Source organism: Eleutherodactylus coqui, chromosome 5 (assembly GCF_035609145.1).
Source record: "Eleutherodactylus coqui strain aEleCoq1 chromosome 5, aEleCoq1.hap1, whole genome shotgun sequence".
Taxonomy (NCBI): Eukaryota; Metazoa; Chordata; class Amphibia; order Anura; family Eleutherodactylidae; genus Eleutherodactylus; species Eleutherodactylus coqui.
The window spans coordinates 80578948-80604048 of record NC_089841.1 but is presented as its reverse complement, the minus strand read 5'-3'; the positions used below and the strand labels follow the sequence as shown (position 1 = coordinate 80604048).

The 25101-nt window shown below is 44.6% G+C and overlaps 1 protein-coding gene across 3 annotated transcripts; it reads left to right on the top strand.

The window, feature by feature from the left end:
- The first annotated feature begins 415 nt into the window (after window positions 1–415).
- On the top strand, window positions 416–24737 carry LOC136627565 (ATP synthase subunit C lysine N-methyltransferase-like). 3 transcript variants are annotated; one of them, XM_066602767.1, is made up of 7 exons: window positions 416–500; window positions 12151–12331; window positions 14283–14387; window positions 14545–14589; window positions 17942–18082; window positions 18178–18228; window positions 23969–24737. In XM_066602767.1, the coding sequence occupies exons 2-7, from the start codon at window positions 12167–12169 to the stop codon at window positions 24143–24145; spliced, it is 684 nt and encodes a 227-aa protein (XP_066458864.1). In that variant the 5' UTR covers window positions 416–500; window positions 12151–12166; the 3' UTR covers window positions 24146–24737. The 3 variants fall into 3 exon arrangements, with proteins under 3 accessions (XP_066458864.1, XP_066458866.1, XP_066458865.1); XM_066602768.1 differs by lacking the exon at window positions 416–500 and adding an exon at window positions 4100–4218; XM_066602769.1 differs by lacking the exon at window positions 14545–14589.
- The last annotated feature ends 364 nt before the right edge of the window (window positions 24738–25101 follow it).

The window sequence follows — 25101 nt, the reverse complement described above, 5'->3', positions numbered from 1 at the left end:
CCCACTGCAGGCAGCACACTGGACACCTCACACATCATGTCCAGACATAAAAGGTCCCACAAATGCTTTCTTGCTGTTTTACTTAGAAAACTACAATTCCCATCATGCCCTCGCTTTCCTCTGCCTTCCCATAATTCCTAGTGACAGCACTGCCTACTAACGTCCTCTGACGTCACATCCTTCCAACACAGAAAATTAGGAAGACGCCATCTTTGCTATGGGAAAGAACCGTCTGCATGTTTTCTTAGTCTTGTCAGATAGTTTTTTTCCTGTCACTACACGTGGCTCTTGTCCTATTGAGACAAGAAATGTCATGTCATACAGGGACAAGCATTATTGTCAGAATAGAGCTACACTATCGCGATAACAGCATATGCTGAACGAGCTTTGACCTTTTCTGCCCCGCCCCCTGGTGGTGGGTTTAATGTAATGCAACTTCCAAACAACAACAGTGATTAGAGCAGCAAGTCAGATAGTTGAGGTGTCAGTAGGTTGTGGAGGTAAGTGGTGGCTGCCACTATGCAGACTTCTTGTAGTGCCCAGGTATTCCCTGCAGTGTAACCCAAGTTTACTGTAGAAATAAAGTCATGCATTGTAATGTTACTTACCCGTAACCATGGATATTCAGCTTTATAAATATGCATTTATTATCAGTGTTCTATAAATACATGGAACTGAGAACGTCAAAATCAGAAATGGAAGTATGTGGGATCAGGTCAGGAGACACCGGAGGTTGTTTACAGCCTGCAAACTGGCAGCTGCTCAGTGAAAACCTTGGTTGACATAGTAGCGGGTTATTACAGAGGGCTTCCCGATGGGAACTCTCATGACTCCCAGTTACTGACACTCTGATACCCTAATGTGATATCAATGGAAACAAAGCTGCGCTGTGATTGGTTGCTACGGGCAACACGGACCGTCGTACTGTCAGACAGTTGTACTAAAGGAGGCATAAAAAGTTTTATTCTGCTGTAGTCGTTGCTAGGGGGTGTGAGACAAAGCGGCTGCCAGTGAAGACAGGAGAGCGTTTGTGTTCTTGATTTTCATCTCTACCACTCTATTATTAGTGTGGAATGTCACTTTTGAATAAAATTTGGTGAAGCACCACCCAGCGGCGCACAATTCATAAGCGGTACTCCAATTATAAGGAAAAAGGTTGCATCTGTAAGCGAGAATCATCCGGCTGTCCACCAGTAAGCGTGGAAACAGCGGAGCGTCCGTGTAAGTCTCACACAAAGTCCTCAGAAATCCCCATCAGAACAAGCAGAGAATTGGACGTCCCGCCGCCGACTGTACGGGAGATTCTGCGCAAATGTTTGTGATGTTATCCCTACTGATTCATTGTTACCGGCCCTGAAACCGGACGACAGACTGCGGCGACGTTTGTTTCTGCGAGAATATGCGAACTAATGGGAAGCGATGGAGTCTGTAGTGTTTAGTGATGAAGACGCCTTCCACCTTCTGGGCAACAAATGTAATGTCAGAATCTGGGGGCGAGGGAATGAACCCACCTGTCTACGTGGAGTGGAGCGTGATAACATGTAGGAAAGTGTACGGCCCCTTCTGTATCCATGATGTAACAATCCTGGGGATTTCGGACCTGGACGCTACAGATATGGCTTCTGCCGCAGCCGGAACAGGAAATCCCAGGTTTCATCGTCCAACAGGACGCCCCCCATTGTTACAATGACGCCATGAGTGACCTCAATAGGCGACTACCAGACAGATGAAAAGGCCGTGCAAGGGGTGATGATAGTGAACCTCTTCCTTGGTCTCCACGTTCCCGGACCTTACCCCTTGTGATGTTTATCTCTGGGGAAGTTTTAGAGTTTACATGCCCCCCTTACCACCCACCATATATGCCCTGGCTTCTGGGATGCCGCAGGTCATCAGTCAGTTGTGATCCGCTACAACATATATGGCAGGAACTTGACTACAGGCTCCATGTGTGACAAAGGGGGTCACATTCATCACCTCTGAGGTACAAAACACTTTTGATGTTGTGTAACAAAACTTAGAGTTTTTGTTTCCATTGATATGAAATGTCTCCATCTGAGGCTGGATTCCCACGAACGTATATTGGCTCGTTTTCACGCCGAGCCGATATATGTCGTCCTCATCTTATATACGTTCGTGGGAATCCAGCCTGAGAGTCAGTAAAATGGGGGTTATGGGGGTTTTAGTAACCCCGTATCATGTCAGTGATTTCCCAACTGAGGCGCCAAGAGAACCTGCCAGGCACTCTGTGCCACTCCACTAGAGAGCCACAGGGGTTGTTGAAACTTGATTTAAATCTGTGAAGACAATAAAAGCAGCAGTTCTTACCCGTCCTCACCCCAGCTATCCAGCGCTGCAGCCCCATGGCCCTCCCAGCCCTTGTTTACAAATGTCCACCACCTGCAGTTCTACTGGCATCACCACTCAGATGCTGGGTGCCATAGGGCGAACGCATACACTGGCAAGGGAGAGAGGCTTAGCCACACTTACGCCGGCTTCACTTGGGCGTATTTGCGCGAAGAATAGAACCCGTTGATTTTCAATGTGTTTGTTCACATTTCCGAATATTGTTTGTGCATTTCAGTCACGCAAATAAAATGCGCACGATTCGCAAGGAGTTGCGGAAAATATATACGTAATTGTGCAGGAAAAAAAAAACACATCTTGAATAGAGATGAGCGAACCTACTCGGCCACGCCCCTTTTTCACCCGAGCGCCGCGATTTTCGAGTACTTCCGTACTCGGGCGAAAAGAGTCGGGGGGCGCCGTGGGTGAGTGGGGGGTTGCAGCGGGGAGTAGGGGGGGGAGAGAGAGGGCTCCCCCCTGTTCCCCGCTGCTACCCCCTGCTCCGCCACGCCTCCCCCCGCCCCCCGGGGCCCCCCGAATCTTATCACCCGAGTACGGAAGTACTCGAAAATCGCGGTGCTCGATCGAGTAATTACTCGAAACGAGTACGTTCGCTCATCTCTAATCTTGAACTCATTAGACTCATTAGCCATTTCAATAGGTGTGTTTCTATTTGCTGCGCACAAATGAACATGTCTTATAGATGCAAAAAGTACAGCAAAGGACACCAATGCACACGCAAAAAAAAACTTAGTTCATTCCGCAAATACGCAGCACCTAGGCGCGCACAAATACGCTCGTGTGAAGCCAGCCTTATGCTTCTCAGGATGGGGGAGAGAGTGGTTTTAGTGTTAATAAAGAGCTACTGTGTTTCCCTAAAATAAGCCCTACTCCAATTTCCCCCGAAAATAAGCCCTACATACACTACATGAAAAAAAACTCACCTAGCTGGCGGCATCTGAGTCCCTAGCACTGGTCTTCACCGCCACGGGCCGGGTGAGGATAAGACTTCCCCGAAAATAAGACCCTGTGACTCTTTTGCGGCAAAAATTAATGTCAGTGTCTTATTTTCAGGGAAACACGGAAGATGTGATTAATATTGCCTGTTTTGGCTGGGACGACGCAACGATTTTTGGCAGGATTTTCATCTCCACCTTTCAAAAGCCATACTTCTCATTTTTCCGTCGACATGGCCGTATGAGAGCTTGTTTTTTGCGTGGGAAACTGTAGTTTTTATTGGTGCCATTTTGGGGTATATATAATGTATTGTAAAGCAGAGGGCCAATGATGTCTGTGAACCCTTTACAGACATCACTGCATGTAAAGAGTTAGGAGCAGGGATCGATGTTTTCATCGATCCCCGCTGTTGCAGTAGGAGGCCAGCTATCAGTCACAGCTGGCTCCCTCTGCGGGATGGTGTGGGCTCCCTTCTGATCCTGCGCCATCCACAGGCCAGAAGTTTATGTCCTATTGAGTTAAGTAGCCCCGGACTAGAACACAATCTTATATCCTGTAGCGTTAAGAGGTTAAACTGATTGAGGGGTGGGGAAGCTCTGGGTGTGATTATTATGCGACAGGGCTTTTAGATATATTTTTTGTAAAAAAAAAAAAAAAATCATTAGGGGTGCACTGAGTAAAAAAAAATTCTTAAGAGTGTCCCAAAGTTCAAAATATTGAAAATCATTGTCGTATGCTCATCAATCACCGTTTAAAGGGGTTTGTTCCAAATACAACTTTTATCTTCTATCCATAGGACAGGTGATAAAAAGTCTGATTGATCCTGAAAACAGGGATCCCGTGTGCCCCTCTTCTCAGTACTGCGGAGTCGCTGCACTCAAACGCAGTGACCTGGAGATGGAATGGAGTGGCAGACAGGTATGTGCGATGCCTCCCCATTCATTTTCTATGGGGCTGATGGAAATGGTTGAGTACAAGTGCGTGGTTATCTCCAGTGGACGCACTGAAAATGAACAGAGTGGCCCGTGCATGTGTGACCACAGCGAGGAGCACAGGGGGCATGGTACTCCCTTTCTTTTGGAATCTATGGGGGTCTCAGTAATGAGACCCTCGCTGATCAGACTTTTATCACGTATGCTATAGTTATATGGATAGGTGCTGAAATTTGTTTTTGATACAACTCCTTTAACCCCTTAATGCTACAAGACGTACATTTACGTCCTGGAGGTTAGGGGTTTGTATGGTGGGGGATTGAGGGTTGATTCGGCTACATACAATGCAGGTGCTGGCTGTTTCTTACAGCTGACATCTGCCCGCAACAGCTCCGATTAGCAGCACCGCTGATTGGAGCTGTTAACCCTTTAAATACCCCTATCAATGTTCGGGGGTTCTGCACTGCCCTACCTGATAAGATTGTGGGGTGCTCTACAGTGGCCATGACACCTGGGGGCCTTCTGAAATGCCCCAGGGCTACCATTGCAGATTGCCTTTCAAGCCATTACTGTGGCGTGGCTTGATTGCCAGATCGTGGTATAATGTAATTTTATATCACATTATACTGCAGGAGCGATCAAACCATCAAGTTCTTGTCACCTATGGGGGCTAAAATAAATTGTAAAAATCATTTTTCAAACGTTTTATTAATTATTAAAGAAAAACCTTTTGGCTGGGTTCTCACAGGGTGGATTTTCGGCGGAAATCTCGCGGTTTGGCTGCAGCAAAAAAACGCAAGATTTCTGCCAGGAGAACCGCCGCTGCAAAAACCCACGGCGGCTTTGAAGCAGCCCGGCCGCTTGCTCTTCCCCTGCGTCCGGCGCTCCCAGAGAGGAGAGCGTGGCCGCAGCGGCAAATCCGCGCCGCCGCAGTGGCGGCTTCTGCCGGCTTAGCTGCAGCGGATTTGCCGTTCCGTGTGGAAGAGATTTCTGAGAAATCTCATCCACATGGCTGGCTAATCCCAGGATTAGCAGCCGCATGCGGATTTGCCGCGGCGAAATTCCGCACGGAATTTCCGCGGCAAATCCGCCCCGTGTGAACCCAGCCTTTGCCATATTTATATTAAAATAATCTCAATAATAAAACCAAAAAACATATTTGGCATCACTGCATCTGTAAAAGTCCTATTTATCAAAAAAAAGCATTAATCATCCCCACGTTGTGAATGTCGCTCTAGAAAAAAAAATAAACCACCACAATTGCGCTTTTTTTGGTCACCCTGTCTACAAGGGAAAAAATGTAACAAAAAGCGAATAAAAAGTCATGGCTGTCAGAAGATGGCGATAGAAAATAATGAAAAAAAAATTAAATATCTTTGGAAAAAGTAGTACAGTAAAAAGAAAAAACTATATACATTTGGTATCGTAGTAATCGTACTGACCCAAAGAATAACGTTATCGGGTCATTTTTGCTGCAGTTTGTGCGCTGTAGAAACAGACGCACCCAAAATGGCAGAATTTAGGGGGTTTTTGCGTCTCACTCCACTTAGAATTTTTAAAAAGTTTTTCTGTATATTATATGGTACATTATATAGTATTATTGAAAAATACAAATCGGCCCGCAAAAAACAAGCCTTCAGACATCTACGTCAATGGATTAATATGAGTTATGATTTTTTAAAAAAGGGGGAAAAAAACTAAAATGGGGGGAAAAAGGGCCACTTCTTTAAAAGGTTAATTGTATTGATTGGGTGTATAGTCATATACACCCAAGTGTATAGAGATGTCAACCCATAGCACTTATTTAACCATAGGTAATCACTATGTAGACCCAAGCGGCTCTGTGGCACTTTATATGCAAATGTCCCAAGTATTGTGTATAAATGTGGCCAAGTGGCTGTAGGACAGAGGCCGTGGGGTATTGCGGTTGACATTATAAAGGCAGTGTAGACTATAAACTCTTGCCATCCTATAGTGTAGTAATTAGTAACAACCGCTGGGGTTGAGTTTTGTAGAGCTTCCCTTTATAGCTATTTTTGCCTCCCCCTTTGGTTACGCTCAAAATATACGAGGAAATGCTGACTACACGCCGTTCGATTACATTACTGGCCAAATCCATAGCATAATCTCAAATTTTGTATTTACTATACACTGGGCCTTATTTATCAAAACTGTCTAAAGGAAACAGTCTTTGTTGCCTGTAACAACCAATGACAGAACAGCTTTCAGACATCAGTAATGTAGTACCCCATGATGGCTGTGTCACAATCTGCTCTCTCCTCTGCGCAGTAGATGGCAACATTTATTAGTCATGGGTAAACATGGGGACGAGAGGGATTTTGACCACAGCAAGTTTGTTGATTCTTAGAGATATAGCGCCAGTTTTTCTGAAATAGTCATTCTTGTTGGCTATTCCCGAACCACGGTACCAAAAGTGTACCAAGACTGGTTGAACCATGGACAGACTTCCAACAGAAGATCAGATAACGGCAGGCCACGTGTGGTTGATCTTGAGACAAGTGTCAGGTGGCGCATCTGTTATCTCAGCAACGACGTGCCATAGGAAGTTAGACAAATTTCCACACTGACCATGTATTGATGGGCGTTCTGTAGCCCATGACCAACAAGGGTGCTCCTAATGACCCTGTGTTATTGACGATGGATCACTAGGGAGTGGTTGGAGGAACATGACAATGAATGCTCCACACTGCCTTGGCCCCCAAACTCACCGGACTGCAGCCGAAAATGCTATTAAAAGCCAAAGGGCGAATAAAAAGATGGAAAAATACCTCTGCAGCGCCATTTATTGGATGGCAGCATTCCTTCAATTCAATGTGATCTTATAAGAAGTCATCAATGATTGGGGATATTAAACCAAGCCAGAAACCATGCACAGACTGTTTCAGGGTGGTTGCCCCTCATCAGTGTGCAGTAGGATTCTGGCTGTGAGGGGCCTATGACTTGGGTCAGAAGCAGAGACACGACACCGCTTCTGACCCAAGCCAAAGCGGTCACAGAAACTATTAAAGTATGTTGTTTGATGTTGCTTATATTCACTATTTTGTTAATTAGGTTTTTTTTTTATTTACTTCTGATTAACATTTTAAGAAGAGGATTACAAAAATGTACTTATGCTATTAATTTAGCCAGGTATGTATACAGGTATGTTTCACCTATTGACTACCATTATAACGTATGCCATGTGGTATACATTTATTTATTTTTTTCCAGGATCCGCCTATTGCATATAAAGATATTGTCTTAAATTGTTGCCAATGTGTCCAAAAATTTTTATTTGTAACTGTGTCTACAGTACTTCTTGTACTGAGAAGTCTGCTTGGGGCTGCTGAGCAGCTTCGAATGATAGCTGGAGAACAAGTTTAAGATTGAAGCTCGTCCAATCCCACTCATTCCAGATTAACATCCTCTTATATGACCTCAAATTGGAGTTGAGCGCTGCTCATACCATGGACAAATTCTCAGCATAACCCATGATATTTTTCATTACCCTTCTGATCACAGGACCTATCACTCCTTGTAAATTGTTCATAAAGGAGGTCTCCCATCTGAGACTTTCAGGATATATCCATAGGCTATACCATAAAAGGCTGATAGATGTGGCTCCCACCCTGGAGACCTGCACTTATCTCTAGTTCTGGCATGGCTGAATATGCTGGTTGGGACTTAAAGGGATTCTATACTTACCTATTCCTCCCCCGTCAGTCTACTGACTGCATCTTCTCCTTGCTGATCTTCTCCTGGCTCCTGCAGTCCCCCGGGTCACCTCACCTCCAGCTGACTGATTCTTTTGCTTCCTGTGACGAAGCATCCATTCATAGGCAGTCTGCTTCTTGCTCATCAATGTATGCTACGTCACTTGCTCACTGCCAAGCTATTGCAGAAATTGCGTATGCCCCCGCTGTCACTGCAGTAGATTAGCATTCCTTCCTAGCCAGTGACTTTCACTGACCTGCAGGAAGAAGAATGCAAGGAATGCAGGCCTCATAACAAGCCGTCCAGCTGAAGGTGAGCTTATTCGGGGGACTGGAGAAGATCAAGGAGAAGAAGATTCCGTAAGAGTCTGCCTGTAAGGAATAGGTGAGTATAGAATTATTATTTTTTTTTTATGACCCATAGAATAAAGTTATCATGTCATTATTGTTGCAGTTTGTGCGCCTTAGAAACAAGACGCACCAAAAGATGGCGGAATGTCATTTTTTTCCCATTTCTCTCCACTTAGAATTTGTGAAACGTTTTTTCAGTAAATTATATGGTACATTAAATAGTAAAGTTGAAAGATACAACTCGTCTCGCAAAAAACATACAGGCCTCATAAAGCTACGTTGATGGAGTTAGAATTTTTTAAAAGTGGGAAGGAAAAAACAAAATAGAAAAACAAAAAAAACGAAGGGGTTAACTCATAGAATTCAATGGAACTTGCAGAAACAGTATTTACGAAAACAGTGAAGCGTTGCCCACTTGGCTGTTTCCACAAGCCTTGCCACCCCAAAGGCACTGCAGCCAGCCAGGCCAGAACTACAGAGAGCTACGGGACCTGCTTATATTAGACTGCCATGGCGTAACTTGGATGTAAGTCTCAGATAGGAATACCCTTTTAAAGTCATATTATACTATAGACCCTTTCAAGTTATATGTCAGGAGTAGATTCATGTGATCCAGAGTGGGAGTATCTCTTTGAAGGGACTTTCTGCCTAAAAGGGCTTAGTGATTTTTACATTTCTCAACATTGAAATTGTAACAGCACAAGCATTAACCCTTTCCAATCCAATTTTGGATTCAGGCTTTCCCAAAAGGCTTTCTCTTGTTGCTGTTATGCAACGGTGCCATCTGCTGGCTAAAGTCAGTGTGTGTGCGCCAGAGACGCTCCAACAACAGAGTGCCTGGCAATAGATGGTAAGAATACCCTGTCGGACATCTTCTGACATTTGAGCTCGTACAAGCTTCAATCAGAATGTAGGAAGACATCAGACAGTGGATTGGAAAGGGCTAAGGTTATACAAATCAAGGAAGGAGAACATTTCATTAGGATATGGAAATGTTCAAATTTTCAAATCTGTAGAGTGTGAGAGGGACTTCAATGATGTAAAAGCCAGATTGAATTTTTTTTTTTTCCGGCCATGTGAAACCTCAAAAATCCGATAGTCTTGTAAGAAGATTGTCTGATGCCTCCTGTTTGTCGACGTGCCAGGTATCATCACTTGTTGGAAAACTGCGAGGAACAGAATCCTTGAATTGAGAGACCTTGGTTTGTAGATCATCACGTGTGGAGGCCATGATGTCCAAACAGCCTATAGAAAGGCACATGCATCACATTGGGCTGTGAGCCAGGCATCTAGCGACATTTATCTCACGCTATACTGGCACACAGCAAGACGTGAATTCAGCGATGAGTTCCGCTTTTGTCTTTAGCATTGCGTCAAGAGATTGGACCACATGGGCAATGCCACAAGGGAATCTCACAGCAGTCCTACTCCCAGGATTTTGGTGTAGGGTAGCATAATGTACGGTAATGTACATTCCAGGTATACTAATGGCCTAGTGTTATTTTGATTAGATTATGGAACCAGTGGTACGGCCATTTCTACTAAGTGTCCCAGGAGCCGTTTTTCAATACAATACCAGGCCACGTGCTGCTCATGTGACTTTGTGCAGCCTGCGTGGCCTAAACGTGCTACCATGGCCTACAGCATCTGTGACCCTGGAATGTCAGTGGTCGGCAATTGTAAATGGTGGTGCCGGCAGCACATCTTGAGGATTTCTGTGCCCTACCGTAGTTCATTCAGCGTGGTATAAAATTCCTCACAACCATTAATCTTCAACTGCAGAACTGAATTATTTGTTAGATTTCCGTGGACGCTGGGTCTCACAGTCTCCTATTTTTTTGCAATAATGAACTGGATGTTTACAATAACTTGTTTTTATTAATTTTCAGGTTATACATAATTAAAAAACATGTAGAAATTAGAAACTTTTATTTATATATTTTAGTAATGTTACATAATAAGGAACTATACGAACTTTTCAGTCTTAACTCTTTCCAATCCAATTTGTATCCTGGTTTTTCTAGGGGGCTTACTCTTTTTCTGCCGTTATACAATGACGCTATCTGCTGGCTAAAGCCAGTACTGCATGAGGCGACACATTGGATAGGCTCCGACAGCAGAGAGGCTGGCAATATACAGTAAGAGAGCCCACACAACATCGGAGCTGTACAACCTTAAATCATAATGTCTTCACAGGTCAGACAGTGGATTGGAAAGGGTTAATTGACGACGTAACCTCCTCTTATGCCGGTCTTTTCGTAACTAAAACAAAAGCTACTGAGCCATTCAGCCATGGGTGGAGTGGCGAAGAAGGCAATTCTCGGACATCTAGAATGGGGGGGGGGGGGGCTGTGAGACTCCACGTCCACAGTTAAAGGTTAATAATGTTATTGATCGCATGCCAGGGCATGTAAGTGTGTGTATTTCTGCGCATTGTGTTCATTCGCGATACTGAGCAGAGATATTTTGAATATTTTGTCCTCGCAATGTCATTGACATGTCTAATAATTCTGTGATTTCCACTACTATTTCTTCTTGGTGTTGCAGTTTCAATTTGAGGAGTTTATTATGTGAATGTTTTTAAAGCGATGGTACTACCATAACAACTTATCACCTCTCCACAGAATAGGCAGTAAGTGGTTGATCACCGGGGATCCCACCTACGGAACTCCCACAGATCGCAAAAATGAGGGTCTTGAATGTTTCCGTATGAATGAAGAGGCTGTTATCCGTACACACTACCGCTCCAGTCATCTCTATGTGACTGCCGGAGAGCTGAACTCTGTTTTTCGCAAGAGCGTGTATGCATGGCCGCCACTTCATTTATGCAGAGACAATCTGGACCCCATCCTTATGATCATTGTGGGTCACTAGAAAATATCCCCGACTTGCGAACAGGTTCAGTTCCAGGAGCCTGTTCGCAAGTCGATTTGTTCGCAAGTCCGAACAAATGGTAGTATGGAGCAGGATCGCGGGTGGATCCCGCTCCATACAACGTCGGGTGCCGGCTGTTCTTACAGCGGGCACCCGGCGGCAGCAGTTCTGACGAGCGGCACGGCTCGTCGGAACTGCTGCCGCCGGGTGCCCGCTGTAAGAAACAGCCTGCACCCGACGTTCAGGGGGCCCGTACAGCGTCCCACGATGAGATCGCGGGACGCTGTGTGGTTGCTAGGCAGCCGGGGACCTCCTGAAAGGCCCCAGGGCTGCCTATGCAGAGTGCCCAGCAAGCGCACGGCTTGTCAGCCCTAGGGCCTTTCAGAAGGCCCCCGGCTGCCTAGCAACCGCGATGTGACCGGACAGGCTTCTATCAGGCTTGATAGAAGCTTGTCCGGTCTCTGCACAGTATGATGTAATGCCATAGCAGTACATCATACTGTGCAGGACAGATAGTTCGTATCTAGCGAAATTCGTAAGTCGAATGTTCGCAAGTAGGGGACTATCTGTATTCCGGCAATAAGAGAACATCAAACTTTGCACCTCTCCATTTCATGACACACATTATGGTTTTTTTTGGGTGGTATTTGGTTAAAAATAATCAAAGTAATATATGTGTCATTTTATCAAAATGCACATGGGGGGGGGGAGAGACAAAACATAAGAACGCATTGTGACTCTACAGCAGAAGTGCCCACTGAGATCCACCTAGCTCCAGATCAACAGCCTCCAAAGTGTATAATGTTTTCAGAGATGTAAATCCCTCTCTCCTTATTGGCCTAGCTCTATGGGCTCTCTGACCGTCTCTACAAGTATGCGGTTGGTGGATTTTATACTATTTTTATTCTGTATCTAGAGACACTCGTGTAACTTTTGGTCACCAGCACCTTTAAGTCCCGGTCCTCCTTTTCTGATTGCAGGGTTGTTGAGTGAACGATGGAAGATAACATCGACACTATTTTGTTTGATAAGTCATCCAAATTTCTTTTTACCGAAAAGCCTAATTCTTGTGTGCCATGGGTTGCAACCGGTGTGACTGGCACGGTGTACGCTCTGTGGACCCTGTTTGTCTTCCCAGGTTTCCGCAAAGTTCCTTTTAAGGTGGGCATTACCTGGTTTCTGCAGCTACATTTAGCATGGCACTGGTTAAAATTTACGTTAATGGGAATGTGTACTTTTGAAACACCATTGCATAGTTCAGTGTTTCCCAACTCCAGTCCTCAGGGACCCCCAACAGGTCATGTTTTCAGGATATCCTATAATACAACCCCTGTGGCAATGTCTGAGGCATCGACAATAATTACATCACCTGTGCAACACTGAGGAAATCCTGAAAACCTGACCTGTTGGGGGTCCCCGAGGACAGGAGTTGGGAAACAGAAACATAGTTGATATATAGTATGTAATATATACAGACCACATATGTAGACTTTCTACAGAAAAACTTAGGCTGGTCATACACGCATTAGATTATTTATGAATCGCCTAATGTGTATAGTAGCCTCCTGACTCTCTCTTGATGGCAAATGCTGGGGGGATTAAAATTAGTCAGATTTCAGCTGCCCCATCCATTTTTTCTTGCAGAGATAAGCTGCTATTAGAAGAATCCAAGCCAAATGTGTATGTGTTTAGGGGTGTTATCCGAGATTCTTAAGCCCTTCACAAGATGATAACATAAATATATGTTATGTTGTTCTGAAGAATGTATGGAACGGGCTCAGGTGTTGAGCTGCTCCATACCCGGTGGGTATCGGCGCTTCAACATCTGCCAGCAATAGCCACGATCAGACTTAGCTCCTTAATAGGCAACAGTCAAAAGCACTACATACTGCAATACAGAAGTATTGCAGTATATGGTAGAAACGATTAAGCAATCACAAATTCAGGATTACCGGTGGGACTAAAAAAAAAAAAAGTAAAAACTGAAAAAATTACTAGTGAATAAAAACCCTTTTCTCCTCTTTGCTCTAAAAATCATTTTAAAAAGCGTTCGTAAAAGTTTTAGCTAATAAAATATCTCGCTGTTAATCCCAATTAGCGAATGCAGTCAAAAAAAAATACACAATGCTAGAATTACGGGATTTTTGGTGATCCAGTCTTCCAAAAAATTGAACAAAAACTCATCAAAAGATTGTATGTTTTTCAAAATGACACCTATTAAACCTACAGCTCACCCTGCAAAAAAAATACAAGCCCTCACACCGCCAAATCAACAAACAAAATTAATTTATGGGTCTCAGAATATGGTGCCAGGAAGAAATTTTTATTTTTTAGAAGTAGTAAACATATAACTTTGGTATCGCCATAATTGTACTGACCCGCAGAATAAAGTGGACATCTTGGTTTTACCTAACCGTGAATGCCTTTAAAATGACCCCTCCCCCCACCCTTCCATGGTACAATTGTGGTTTTTTTTTCCCCATTCCATCTCACTTATACTTTTTGAAACATTTTACAGTACATGAAATGTTACAGTCACAAGAACTATTAAAAAAATACAACTTGGCCCACAGAAAGCAAAAACTTGTCAAAAAAAAACTCTAAAAAAAAAATTATGAACCTTAGAAGCAAGGCCAAAAAACGACGAATGAAGAAATTTTTCGGCTTGAAAGGGTTAATTCATACTAATTCTGAACTACAATACACATCATAGTCCAGAGCTGCATTCATACGGTTCATCACATCTTATCCCTCTGCTGGAGCCTCCAATGGGTTGCTGTAATCTGCAGGTGTTCCATTAACCTGCAGCGCCACCACAGGGCAAGTTAAGCATTACATGCTGCCTATTGACATCATGGTTATGCTGGACCCTCTGGAAAGAGAGATCCACCTCCTATCTGCTCTTTATTGATGCAGGTCACAAATTATGGACTCTAGTAACTTACGGTTGCCTAACAGGGTATTTAAAATGGGGTTCTCGAAACCAGACAACTGCTTTTACCTAATTGTAATTTTTAGTTAGTCACCACAGCATACACTGGGTGGAGTGTTCTGTCTGTATGACCGTGTCTGGTATTGCAGCTCAGTTCCATTAACTTCTTTCTTTATACAGGTCCCATACTTACCCTCCGACAAGACTCAAACTGCTAATGTGGTAAAACTGTTGCAAGGACGAAAAGGAAGACTGGTGGACCTTGGGTCAGGAGATGGTAGATTGGTAAGGTGGATGTAACTATATAGTATGACCTTGCTCATCTTCATATAGCTGCATATAGAGTGAAAACATTGGGCCATGCTTCATGATCCCTCTTCTTATAATCAAAATGTTAGCAATCCTGCTGGTAATTTCTATCACTTATCCCCCGTGTCGACAGCTGCAGAAGACAACAAGTAGCGGGTTGCGTGCAAGGAGGAGGCAGGTGAGCTAAAGAAATGCTGAGAGCATATTTCTGACATTGAAGACCTTTAAAAGAAGAAAATCCAAAGAGTGGGCTTTAGTGTTGCACTCAGTGAAAGGAGCAGAACGTTTTTTACATATAGCATGTTTCTGGGTTATGGGAGTTAGGGTGGACACCCACTGGCGATATTTTCTTTCCTGCGCTGCGAGAGCACGTGAAAACTCTCGCCTCGCAGCGCAAGAAAGATGCCGACATACAACCGGCATATCGCCAGTGTTTTCAATGGGGCCACTTATTGATGATTATCGGGGAAGGGCTTATATTTCAAGCCCTTCCCCGATAATCATACTGCGGGGCTTTCAATGGGATTGGCAGCAGTGCCGAGCCCATTGAAAGCAATGGGATAGCATGCCGCGGACATCTGCCACAGCTGTCACAGCTGTGGCAGAAGTCCGCGGCATTCTCCATTTCTTTTCAATAAGGCTAACGCTGCTGCTGCTGGCCCCATTGAAAAGTCTGGCGATATCCCGGCATGATGCTGTTTTTTTTCTCGCATTGCGCTGCGAGACTTTTCCTTTACTCTTGCAGCGCAGTGGAGAAAAAAACGCCAGTGGGTGTGAGCCCTTACTGTGAGCCAAACATTATACTGGCTAGATGGCCAACCAAATGTTGGGTTGATGGGCCACTAAACATTATTGCTCTTGAGGCTTTAAAGGGTTATCCCACCAAAAACACTTATCATGTAACCACAGAATAAGTGATGATTGTTTGATTGCTGGGGGTCCAACCACTGGGCTCCCCAGGGATCACCTGAATGGTGCACTCTGACTACCCCTAGTAAATGGAGCCGCCGTGTGCATACATCACCACTGCTCTATTTACTGTCTGTGGAGAGAGCTGGACAACCGCTATCGCAGCCAATCCCATTGAAGTGAATGGAGCACTATTCTCTCTATCCCCTAGTGGAAACCGGGTGTGCTGTTCATGTCATCCCAGAGGGTTCCAGTGATTGGGCCCCCAGCAGTTAACCTTGTGGATAGGTGCTAAATGTCTTTGCTGAGATAACCACTTTACAGGTACGCTCAGACGGGGCAAATTCATAGCAACAAAATTTATACCATAACCGTTCAATATGGATTTCACCTCATTTGAAATGGTGAAAACCGGCAGCACAAATTGACATTCTGCAGATGGTAGGACAAATAAACATGAACTGGGTGTCCAACAACCAATGGATGAGTGGAACAGATATAGGACAGAATACAGACAGAAACTATGACTGACAAATAACCCAAAACATGCACCATACATACCTGCACACATAACAGGTGGAATTACTAAAGAATGTGCAAGGTATTAGTATGTGGATTGACCCAGTCACTTAAGCCCGCGAGCCGACTTCCAGGGCCCTTATTTTGTTTCATTGTCTGCCATCCAGAAACAGGTGGCACCATCATTACTGGCCCCTGTGTCTGTCTGAACCATTTCCAGGTGCTTAGCTAGACATTTGGTCTTACGTCACCATTACGTGTACTGCCTTTGACTCCCACCCACCATTGCCTCTGCTGTGGTACCGTGAACAACAAAATTGAACTGCCACGGAGTAGAATCAGGATTTCTTCAGTGACAAATCCAGTTTTAGTTTGGGCACTGACAATGGCTGTGTTCATGTCTGGAGTCCTAGGGGTGAGCACCTCAATCCTGCCTTTGCTGTGGAGTGGCACACTGCCCTCTGCTAGTGTGATGGTCTGGGGGGCATCACATACAACAAGTCGGTCACCCATAGTAGTGGTATGAGGGACAATGATATGTTCACCGATATGTTCAGGACATCCCGCAGCCACATGTGTTCCTCTCATGGCGGCTTCCAAGAGGTATTTTACAGCAGGATAATGCTCAGACTCGCACAGGAAGGGTATCACAGGAATGTCTCCACAACACTGCCACACTTACGTGGCTGCCCGCTCACCAGATTTATTACCAATAGGACATGTTTGGCCCCATCTGAGATACCAATTTCAAGACTGAGTTACAGCAAATGTGGACCGATATGCCACAGGATACCATACGGAACACATATGCCTCTATGCCCGCCCATATCATATCTTGTGTCCAAGCTAGAGGGAGACCAACAGGGTACCAGAGCCTCAATGCCCTTTTTTCCCCGTATCACATCTTGTCTTCAAACTAGAGGCCAACCAACACGGTACTACAGCCTCCATGCCCGCCCGTATCACATCTTGTATCCAAGCTAGAGGCAGTACAACAGAATACTAGAGCCTCCATGTCTGCCCGTATCACATCTACTATCCAAGCTAGAGGGGGTACAACATGATACTAGAGCCTCCATGCCTGCCCATATCACATCTTGTATCCAAGCTAGAGCCAGTACAACATGATACTAGAGCCTCCATGCCCACCCGTATCATATATTATATCCAAACTAGAGGCGGTATAACATGGTACTAGAGCCTGCATGCCCCCTGTATCACATCTTGTATCCAAGCTAGAGCTGGTACAACATGATACTAGAGCCTCCATGCCTGCCTGTATCACATCTTGTATCCAAGCTAGAGGTGGTACAACATGATACTAGAGCCTCCATGTCTGCCCGTATCACATCTTGTATCCAAGCTAGAGGCGGTACAACAGAGTACTAGAGCCTCCATGTCTGCCCGTATCACATCTTGTATCCAAGCTAGAGGCGGTACAACAGAGTACTAGAGCCTCCATGTCTGCCCGTATCACATCTTGTATCCAAGCTAGAGGCGGTACAACAGAGTGCTAGAGCCTCCATGTCTGCCCGTATCACATCTTGTATCCAAGCTAGGGGTGGTACAACAGAGTACTAGAGCCTCCATGCCCGCCCGTATCACATCTCGTATCCAAGCTAGAGGTGGTACAACAGGGTACTAGAGCCCCCATGCCCACCCGTATCACATCTTGTATCCAAGCTAGAGGTGGTACAACCGAGTACTAGAGCCTCCCTTCAACGGGTCCATTTTCAGCAATAAATGATCCTTTTGCTCTGGTATTGCAATCACTTACTTATATTAATGGTATAATCACACAGAGAACGTTTTGTGCAATTCTGGCAACTCCTTCTGTGTAAGGGATTGTTTTTTGACAATAAGCGTTTTTGGCTATTGACCCTGTATAGGAGCATTACTTGGACACTTTAGGCTCATGTTATTTTGGATGTGTTATGTGGAGTCAAGTAGCTTTAATGTTGTAGAGAAGTTTATCTGAGATGGCTGTTATTATAGAAAGTTATTAAAGATATCCTTCATATTTCACTATTTGCATCTATGACACCTTAGTGTCTGCAGTGTATTTGCTGGAGGAAAAAAAACAGAAGTGCTTTCTATGTTAGGTCTTTACAGCAGCGTCTATGGGATTTCCCAGTACCGGCTATGAGCTAAATCCCATCTTGCTAAATTGGGCAAAACTTTTGGCATATCGGAGAGGGTTTTCTCAGGACCAGGCAACCTTCCTCAAGCAGGATTTCTGGGTAGTAAGTAAATCTACTTGCCTCATATGTAACCATCGTTTGCTAATGTTAATGACATCCAAATACCTATAGTGAATTTATGATTGTGTCTTTTGTAGGCTGACCTGTCAAAGTACAATAATGTGACCGTGTTCCTGGCACCGGCCATTGTGAGTATCAATCTTTTACCGTTCAATATAAGACTTTCAGTTGTCCTCTCTTGTCAAGTCATTAACAACGCTTTTGATAAGAGTCAGGTATAGATTAACGTTGGTGTAGGCCAGTGGTGGCGAACCTATGGCACGCGTGCCAGAGGCGGCACGCAGGGCCCTACCTACTGGCATGCGCCGCCATCGGCTGCTTACCACTTGTGAATACCGGCAGGGGCAGCGGCTCCCCTGCCGGCATTCACTCAGCTGCGCTGCTAGCAGTGCTGATTCTGGCGCACACTGTGACGTCAGTGTAGAGCCGGGATCCTCCTTCCTCGACGTCCCCTACTACTTAGTTCCGCGAGAGGAGGGGGAGGAGGTGTCAGGCAGCACACTTACGTCACAGTGTGCACCAGGATCAGTGCCAGCAGCAATGCCAAGCAAAGGAGGAGCGGGTAAGTATATGGGTCTAAGGGAAGGGGGGTATCATTATTATGCTGGGGGCTGCTGTGGGGTGTCGCCATGACTCTGGGGGCCAATGGGGGGTGTCGCCATTACACTAAGGGGCAGCTGTCGGGTGTCGCCATTACGCTAAGAGGCAGCTGTGGGGTGTCGCCATTATGCTAAGGGTCAGCTGTGAGGTGTCGCTGTCACGCTGGGGGCCGCTGTGGGGTGTCGCTGTCACGCTGGGGGCTGCTATGGGGGGAGTCACTATTATCACTAGGGCCGCTGGGGGGGGTCATTATTACCGCTGGGGTATGTTTACATGTGGTAGAAATGGGCAGGGCTGTTTCAAAATAGACAGGATGCAGATTTTGACTGCTTTTTGGATGCGGAAATGCTGCAGAATGTTCCACAGAAGTTTCCTCTGAGGACATTCTGCAGTATTTCTGCATCCAAAAAACAGTCCAAATCTGCACTTGGTCTATTTTGAAGCGGCCCTGTCCTTTTTAGAGCGACGGGGTTAAAATCATACCGTTAAAATCGTGATAAGCCCCGCCCCCTGACATGTTGGCACTTTGCCATAAATAAGTGGGTTTTGGGTTGCAGTATGGGCACTCGGTCTCTAAAAGGTTCGCCATCACTGGTGTAGGCCAACATTTTGGTGGGGCCTCCCATTGCACATATCGGAGAGGTAGCTGTGCACATATCTGACCCTTTCCATTGAAGTCTAAGAGTTTTGCTTGTGTGTGGCTACTCTTCCTCTTGGTAAGAACATTGAATAGTCATCAGGGAATGGAGGGTTTTGAGGGGAGTTAGGGACACCAAGGCCTGACATTTGTCACCTAAGTTTTTGTTGGAGTCCATATAGCATATGTTTTGCGGGCAGTCATGAGCTCTGATAGATTCTCCGTTTTGGAGTCACTGGGGCCCATTCATTTTTGTATAGCGGCTTATCTGAGTTGCAAACAGTTAGAGTAAGTTTTCTGCAACAAATTTGTTGCAGATAGGTTTTACAACTATCCCATTCATCTCAATAGGGCTTGCAAAAAAATCTATGCACATGCTGCAAAAACTATCCTATTCACATGTATGAGACACAATTTTCTGCAACATGCTATGTGTGAGCATATCCTTGTACACTGAATTGCCAATTTATTAGAGAACACCAGATCTTTCATGATTAGAGCTTCCCTAAATGGAAATTTAGACTCATGACCTCGGAGTACAGCATAACAGCAAGTGAGCAACTTTGCGGTTGATCAATTTCAGCGTAAATCCACATTAGAATGGGGAGAATCCAGCAATCTAAGCCGTCTTTGACCGAAACATGGTCATCAGTCGTAGACTACCTGGGATTTCATGCACTGGCAACCTTGTTAGGTTTTCTTGTGTAACACTATGGAGAGTATACCGAGAATGGTGTAATTGAGAAAAAACATCCAGTGAAAGAGGATCCTGTGGATGTAAACAACTCATCAATGAAGGGTGCCAAAGGATGGCATCAAAAATTGTTCTGATGTGATATGCTTCAACCAGTATATATGAAAGCATCGTTCATTAACACAAGTGGGCTGTAACAGCAGACAACCCGTTTCAATGCTATTGCTGTCTACGGGAAATAGGCAAGACTCCAGTAGGCAAGAGAGCACAAAAATTGTATCACTGAGCAGTGAAGAAACATCACCTGGTCAGATGAATCCCAATTTCTGTTGCACCATGCTAATGGGAGGTCAGAATTTGACACAAGCGGCGTGAATCGATGATTCCTTTCTTTCAGCTCTTCAGATCTTTGTCTGCACCTTCATCAAATTTGCGACTACTGCAAGGAGCTTCCTGTCTGACAATTTTTCTTCAGAATGACTTAAACACCTAGTGGAACCAATGCCTTGATGAATTGCTGCACTTCTGAAGGCCAAAGCAGGTCCACCACGCTCCTAGATGACTGTCTCTAATAAAGTGCCAACTCGGTGGTGGTTCCATAGGAGTTTCATCAATTTACTGTCCTAGAGGACATTTTTCTAAATTGTATTTATGCCTGTAGGAACTGAGGTAGCCACATTGTTGCCAATATGGGAACTGATGAGAGCGTATCATTGTTGACATAAGAGGGCGACAGTTGAAGGACTTCCATTTACAGGTGATTTTTTTTTTTCTTCTCATTTTAGGCCTAAATGCTCCTTAATTATTCCCGTCTGGAGGGAGGCTGCAGGGAGAGCAAGTAAACATGACCTATAAAGGCGTCTAATAATAATGTGCTCATTACTGCGGTCACCAGCTCAGAACTGGGTTATGAGCAGATTATTTTTTCTGTCATTAGTTCTGCATTTGGCGTTCAGATATGAACAGAGGAACCTGAATGTGAAGTTCATTTCTGCACTTCATTAACTTTATGTCCTGTTTGAAATCATGTAATTGCGCTTTTAGTCCATAAAACAGGTAATTTCAAGGCATAAAATTAATACCTCGCCTAAATTTGTAAATGCAATTACACGGCCGATGACTAGCAGCCATCATGTCGTTCGTTTCCTTAGTCTATTAGCGGCTAACCATAATATAGAGGAGCTGGGGCATGAGTCCGCCAGACTATGGCTTTAATTTGAATTAGGCGAATTGATAAATTAGATCAGAGACCTGATTAGTTACTATTGGAACTTGTCTGTGTGCTAGGCTTGTGTACCCCCTAGTTGTAGGAACCACTTTACTTGTAGAGAAATTAAAAGCATATGGATCTTGCCCTACAGCCTTGTTATGGTAGTAATCAGAGTTGTATCTAGGCTTTTTTTCACGTAGGGCACAGATTAAAGAGACCGTCAGGTTTTTGGACAAATCTCTGTCCCAGGACTTGCAGGGGAGAGGAGTATATTACCTGCAGTTGTTCCTCTGCCATCCCTACAATAAACTGGTTCCATTGGTGCATTGGTAGTGTGTTTATTGCCCGTAGCAGCCAATCACAGAACAGCTTTCATTATTCAAGAGCAGTATGAGAACTGAAAGCTGATATGTGATTGGTTGATATGGGCAACTAAGACAGGTTTTTTTGACTATTTTTTTTATAAATCTTTCCCCTTGTGTTTCTTTGGAAATACTGGTGAAGGGGATGTCAAAGGGTATTTTGGAATAAGGATGGTGAAGGAAATGTACCGACAAAATCCTGGATTCACAAAAGGAATCCGTTATCAAGTAGAAGGTGCAATGTACCGCACATTTAACGCAAACGTGAGGGAAATGGAAAAATCTGCGGCCGCCGTGATCACCAGACCCGACACCCCCTGATTTCTTCTTGTGGGGTTTACTGAAGTGCCGAATATGCAGCAATAGTCGAGAAAAATTGATGCCCTACAAGACTCAATCCAGCGTGAAGTTGCTGCCGTTACTGATGTCACATTAGCAGATGTCTTTGCCAACATGTAGACTCGCATACAAAAGTGCTCGGATGCTGGAGGTGCTATTTTCAGCATGTGATCTGGGCAGACCTGGTTGTACAAGGGAAATAGTTGGATCACAGAAGGGGAAATATTAAAAAAATTAAAAACAATCGAAGGAAACGACCATTACTTACTGAATGAGGAGTGCATACAGATGCATCCTCTCACCATGCAGGTAGCTGACTACCAAATGAGGGAGCTAATTGCACCTGTGAGGGACACCGATGAGACAGCCACTCACACAGCCTCTTAATATAGAGGGGGTGGCTGCTTGGCATATACTCCCACACATAGTGGATACAGGGTGCCAGACCATTCTGATATATGTAGCTCACCATGCAGACCAGCAACCTATTAATGACGCCATAATAGTTCGTCAGGTTGCACCTGCATGGTGAGAGGAGATGCATCTATATGCACTCCTCACTCAGTAAGTAATGGCCGCTTTCTGTGATTGTTTTTACAAGGGAAATAGAGATCAGTTTTCATAAGGAACCAGACAAAAATTACATATCATTTAGAGCTTGTTCACACCAGCATATTTGCGCCACATATTATGCACACAATTTTTGCAGCGTAATACACAGCGAATGGAACTGATTGACTCCAAGGGGTTTGTTCACAAGAGCGTATTTTATCATGCAGTGTGCGATCATGTGAAAAATGTCATGGTATGCCCGATCTTGGTGCGTGTCACGCACAGTAGAAGCCCATCAATGGGCGTACGTAAATATGTATGAAATACACTGGAATCCTGCGTATTCACACGTACTATCAATATCCATAGACAGACTAAAAAACACAGTTTTTTCTAATCGCACATAGCGGCCATAGGGTTAAAAAAACTGATGACCTAACGTATGGGAATCTGGCCTTATCAAATAATACCATGGAGACGGGAGGGGAGTGAGCTTCAAGAGAAAAATTAAAATGGCTATAAGCCGGGAAAAAGCTGCATAGAATATTTATGGTAACTTTGCAGAAACAAATGCCAAGAATTTGTATTTTTATTTATTTATTTTTTTTGGGGGGGGGGGGGGGTAATTTGGATATGATTTGGCTCCTTTCATATTTCTGGCATAAATGGGGACAAATAAAGTTGTTCTCTACTATAAAGACCCCATTAAACTTCTCACTATGACCCATTTTTCATGGACACTAAACCAACATTTTACCGGTCAGTGAATTCTTTAATTCAGCGCTGTATGCAGTGCTTAGAAGATTTTGCAGGCTCAAATACGAATCCCTATTTTAGCATTTCAGTCTCCATTGCCTTTTATGTTGTGAATACAGCTCTGTAATTGGATATTTACCCATTGGCAAAACACCGGTGAAGTGAATTTGTACATCACTTTGCAATTTCTAAATAAATACATAAAAAGTTGAGTAACATTGCTGCACCTATCCTGAACTTCAAACTTACTTATGATTCAGAGCTGCATTCATAATTCTGCTGATTGTCATTGGAAACGCTCATCAAGCTTGTCCTTTACACCTTAGTTGCTTTCCTATAATAAGGACGCCTACCCACTAGCGATATTTTTTCTTACAATGCGAGTCGGGTGAAAACGCATGATTATGAAGTTGATGATTTCCAATGGTTTCATACTCATTTGCGATTTTTTTCACTCAATTCTCGCAGCGCCAGCCCCATTCAAAACATAGGGAGTACATTGCGGACTTCTGCCACAGCTGGGACAGCTATGGCAGGGGGATTCCTTCATCCCCGCGGGATGAAGGAATAACTCTGAAACCTGCTGAATTGTGATTGCAGCGCTGAGCTAGAATACAGGCTGTAAATATAAGTAACGCAATTTATTTACAAAGCAGTAGTGTAATGCCATGTAACATGACTCTTATCATGACTGTTATCTGACTCTTCTTTCCTGGAGGTGGAAAGCCTGAAGAAGAAGTTAGCTGATGAACTTCCTGATAACTCCAGAGTGATTGTTTGTCGGTTTCCATTGACTGGTTGGACACCAACGTGCAGTGAAGGCTCTGGGTTGGAGCAAGTCTGGGCATATGACATGGCTAATGTTAGAAAAGGATCTAATCAGTCGCCGTCTTGAAGGAGATCATCTGGATTTCTTAAAAATAAAGCTTGAAGATCATTGGTTCACTGATGCAAACTTAAAGGGGTTCTACCAAAACTTCAAGTTATCCCTTGTCCACAGGATTTGTTGAGCTGTGGGGGCTCACCGTGGAGACCCCTGCCGATCTCAAGAACAGGACTTCCATGCCCCGCTCTCCTGTCACTGCGGGAGTCCCTTCTTCCCCTGCAATGATGTCATTCAGAAGGAAGAGTTGGCACATATTTCTTTCAATTGGGCTAACATAAATACCCAAGCCGGTGCTGCTTGGGTATCTTGGCAGTCCCAGTGAAAGTGAATGGAGCACTGTCCTTGAGATCGCCGGGGACGCACCCCGCCAGCACCACCAATCAGCAAGTTATCACGTTTCCTGTGGATGGGGGATAACCTGAAATTCTGGTACAACCCCTTTAACAGCAACTACTGAATGTATACCATACTGTACATGCACTTATACACCGCTATTCAAATTGAATGAGAAAGACAAGATAATTGTTAGTTATTAGAGATGAGCGAACGTGCTCGGCCACGCCCCTTTTTCGCCCGAATATCGTGAACTCCGAGTGCCGTACTCGGGCGAAAAAATTCGGGGGGCGCCGTGGCGGCACGGGGGGTAGCAGTGGGGAGTGGGGGGGAGAGAGAGAGGGCTCCCCCCTGTTCCCCGCTGCTCCCCCCCGCACCGCCACGCCTCTCCCCGCCCCCCGGCGCCCCCCGAATCTTTTCACCCGAGTACTGAAGTACTCGAAAATGGCGGTACTCGGGTGCGTAAGTACTCGAAACGAGTACGTTCGCTCATCTCTATTAGTTATGTAATTTAGCATTAAGTATGAATGTAATGTGAGGAAATCCAGTTTATATTAAACTAAAGTGACTGCAATGATATATATGGTGGATAAATTTATTTTCTTTTATTCTGGCTGCCTCTGTATAGAAAA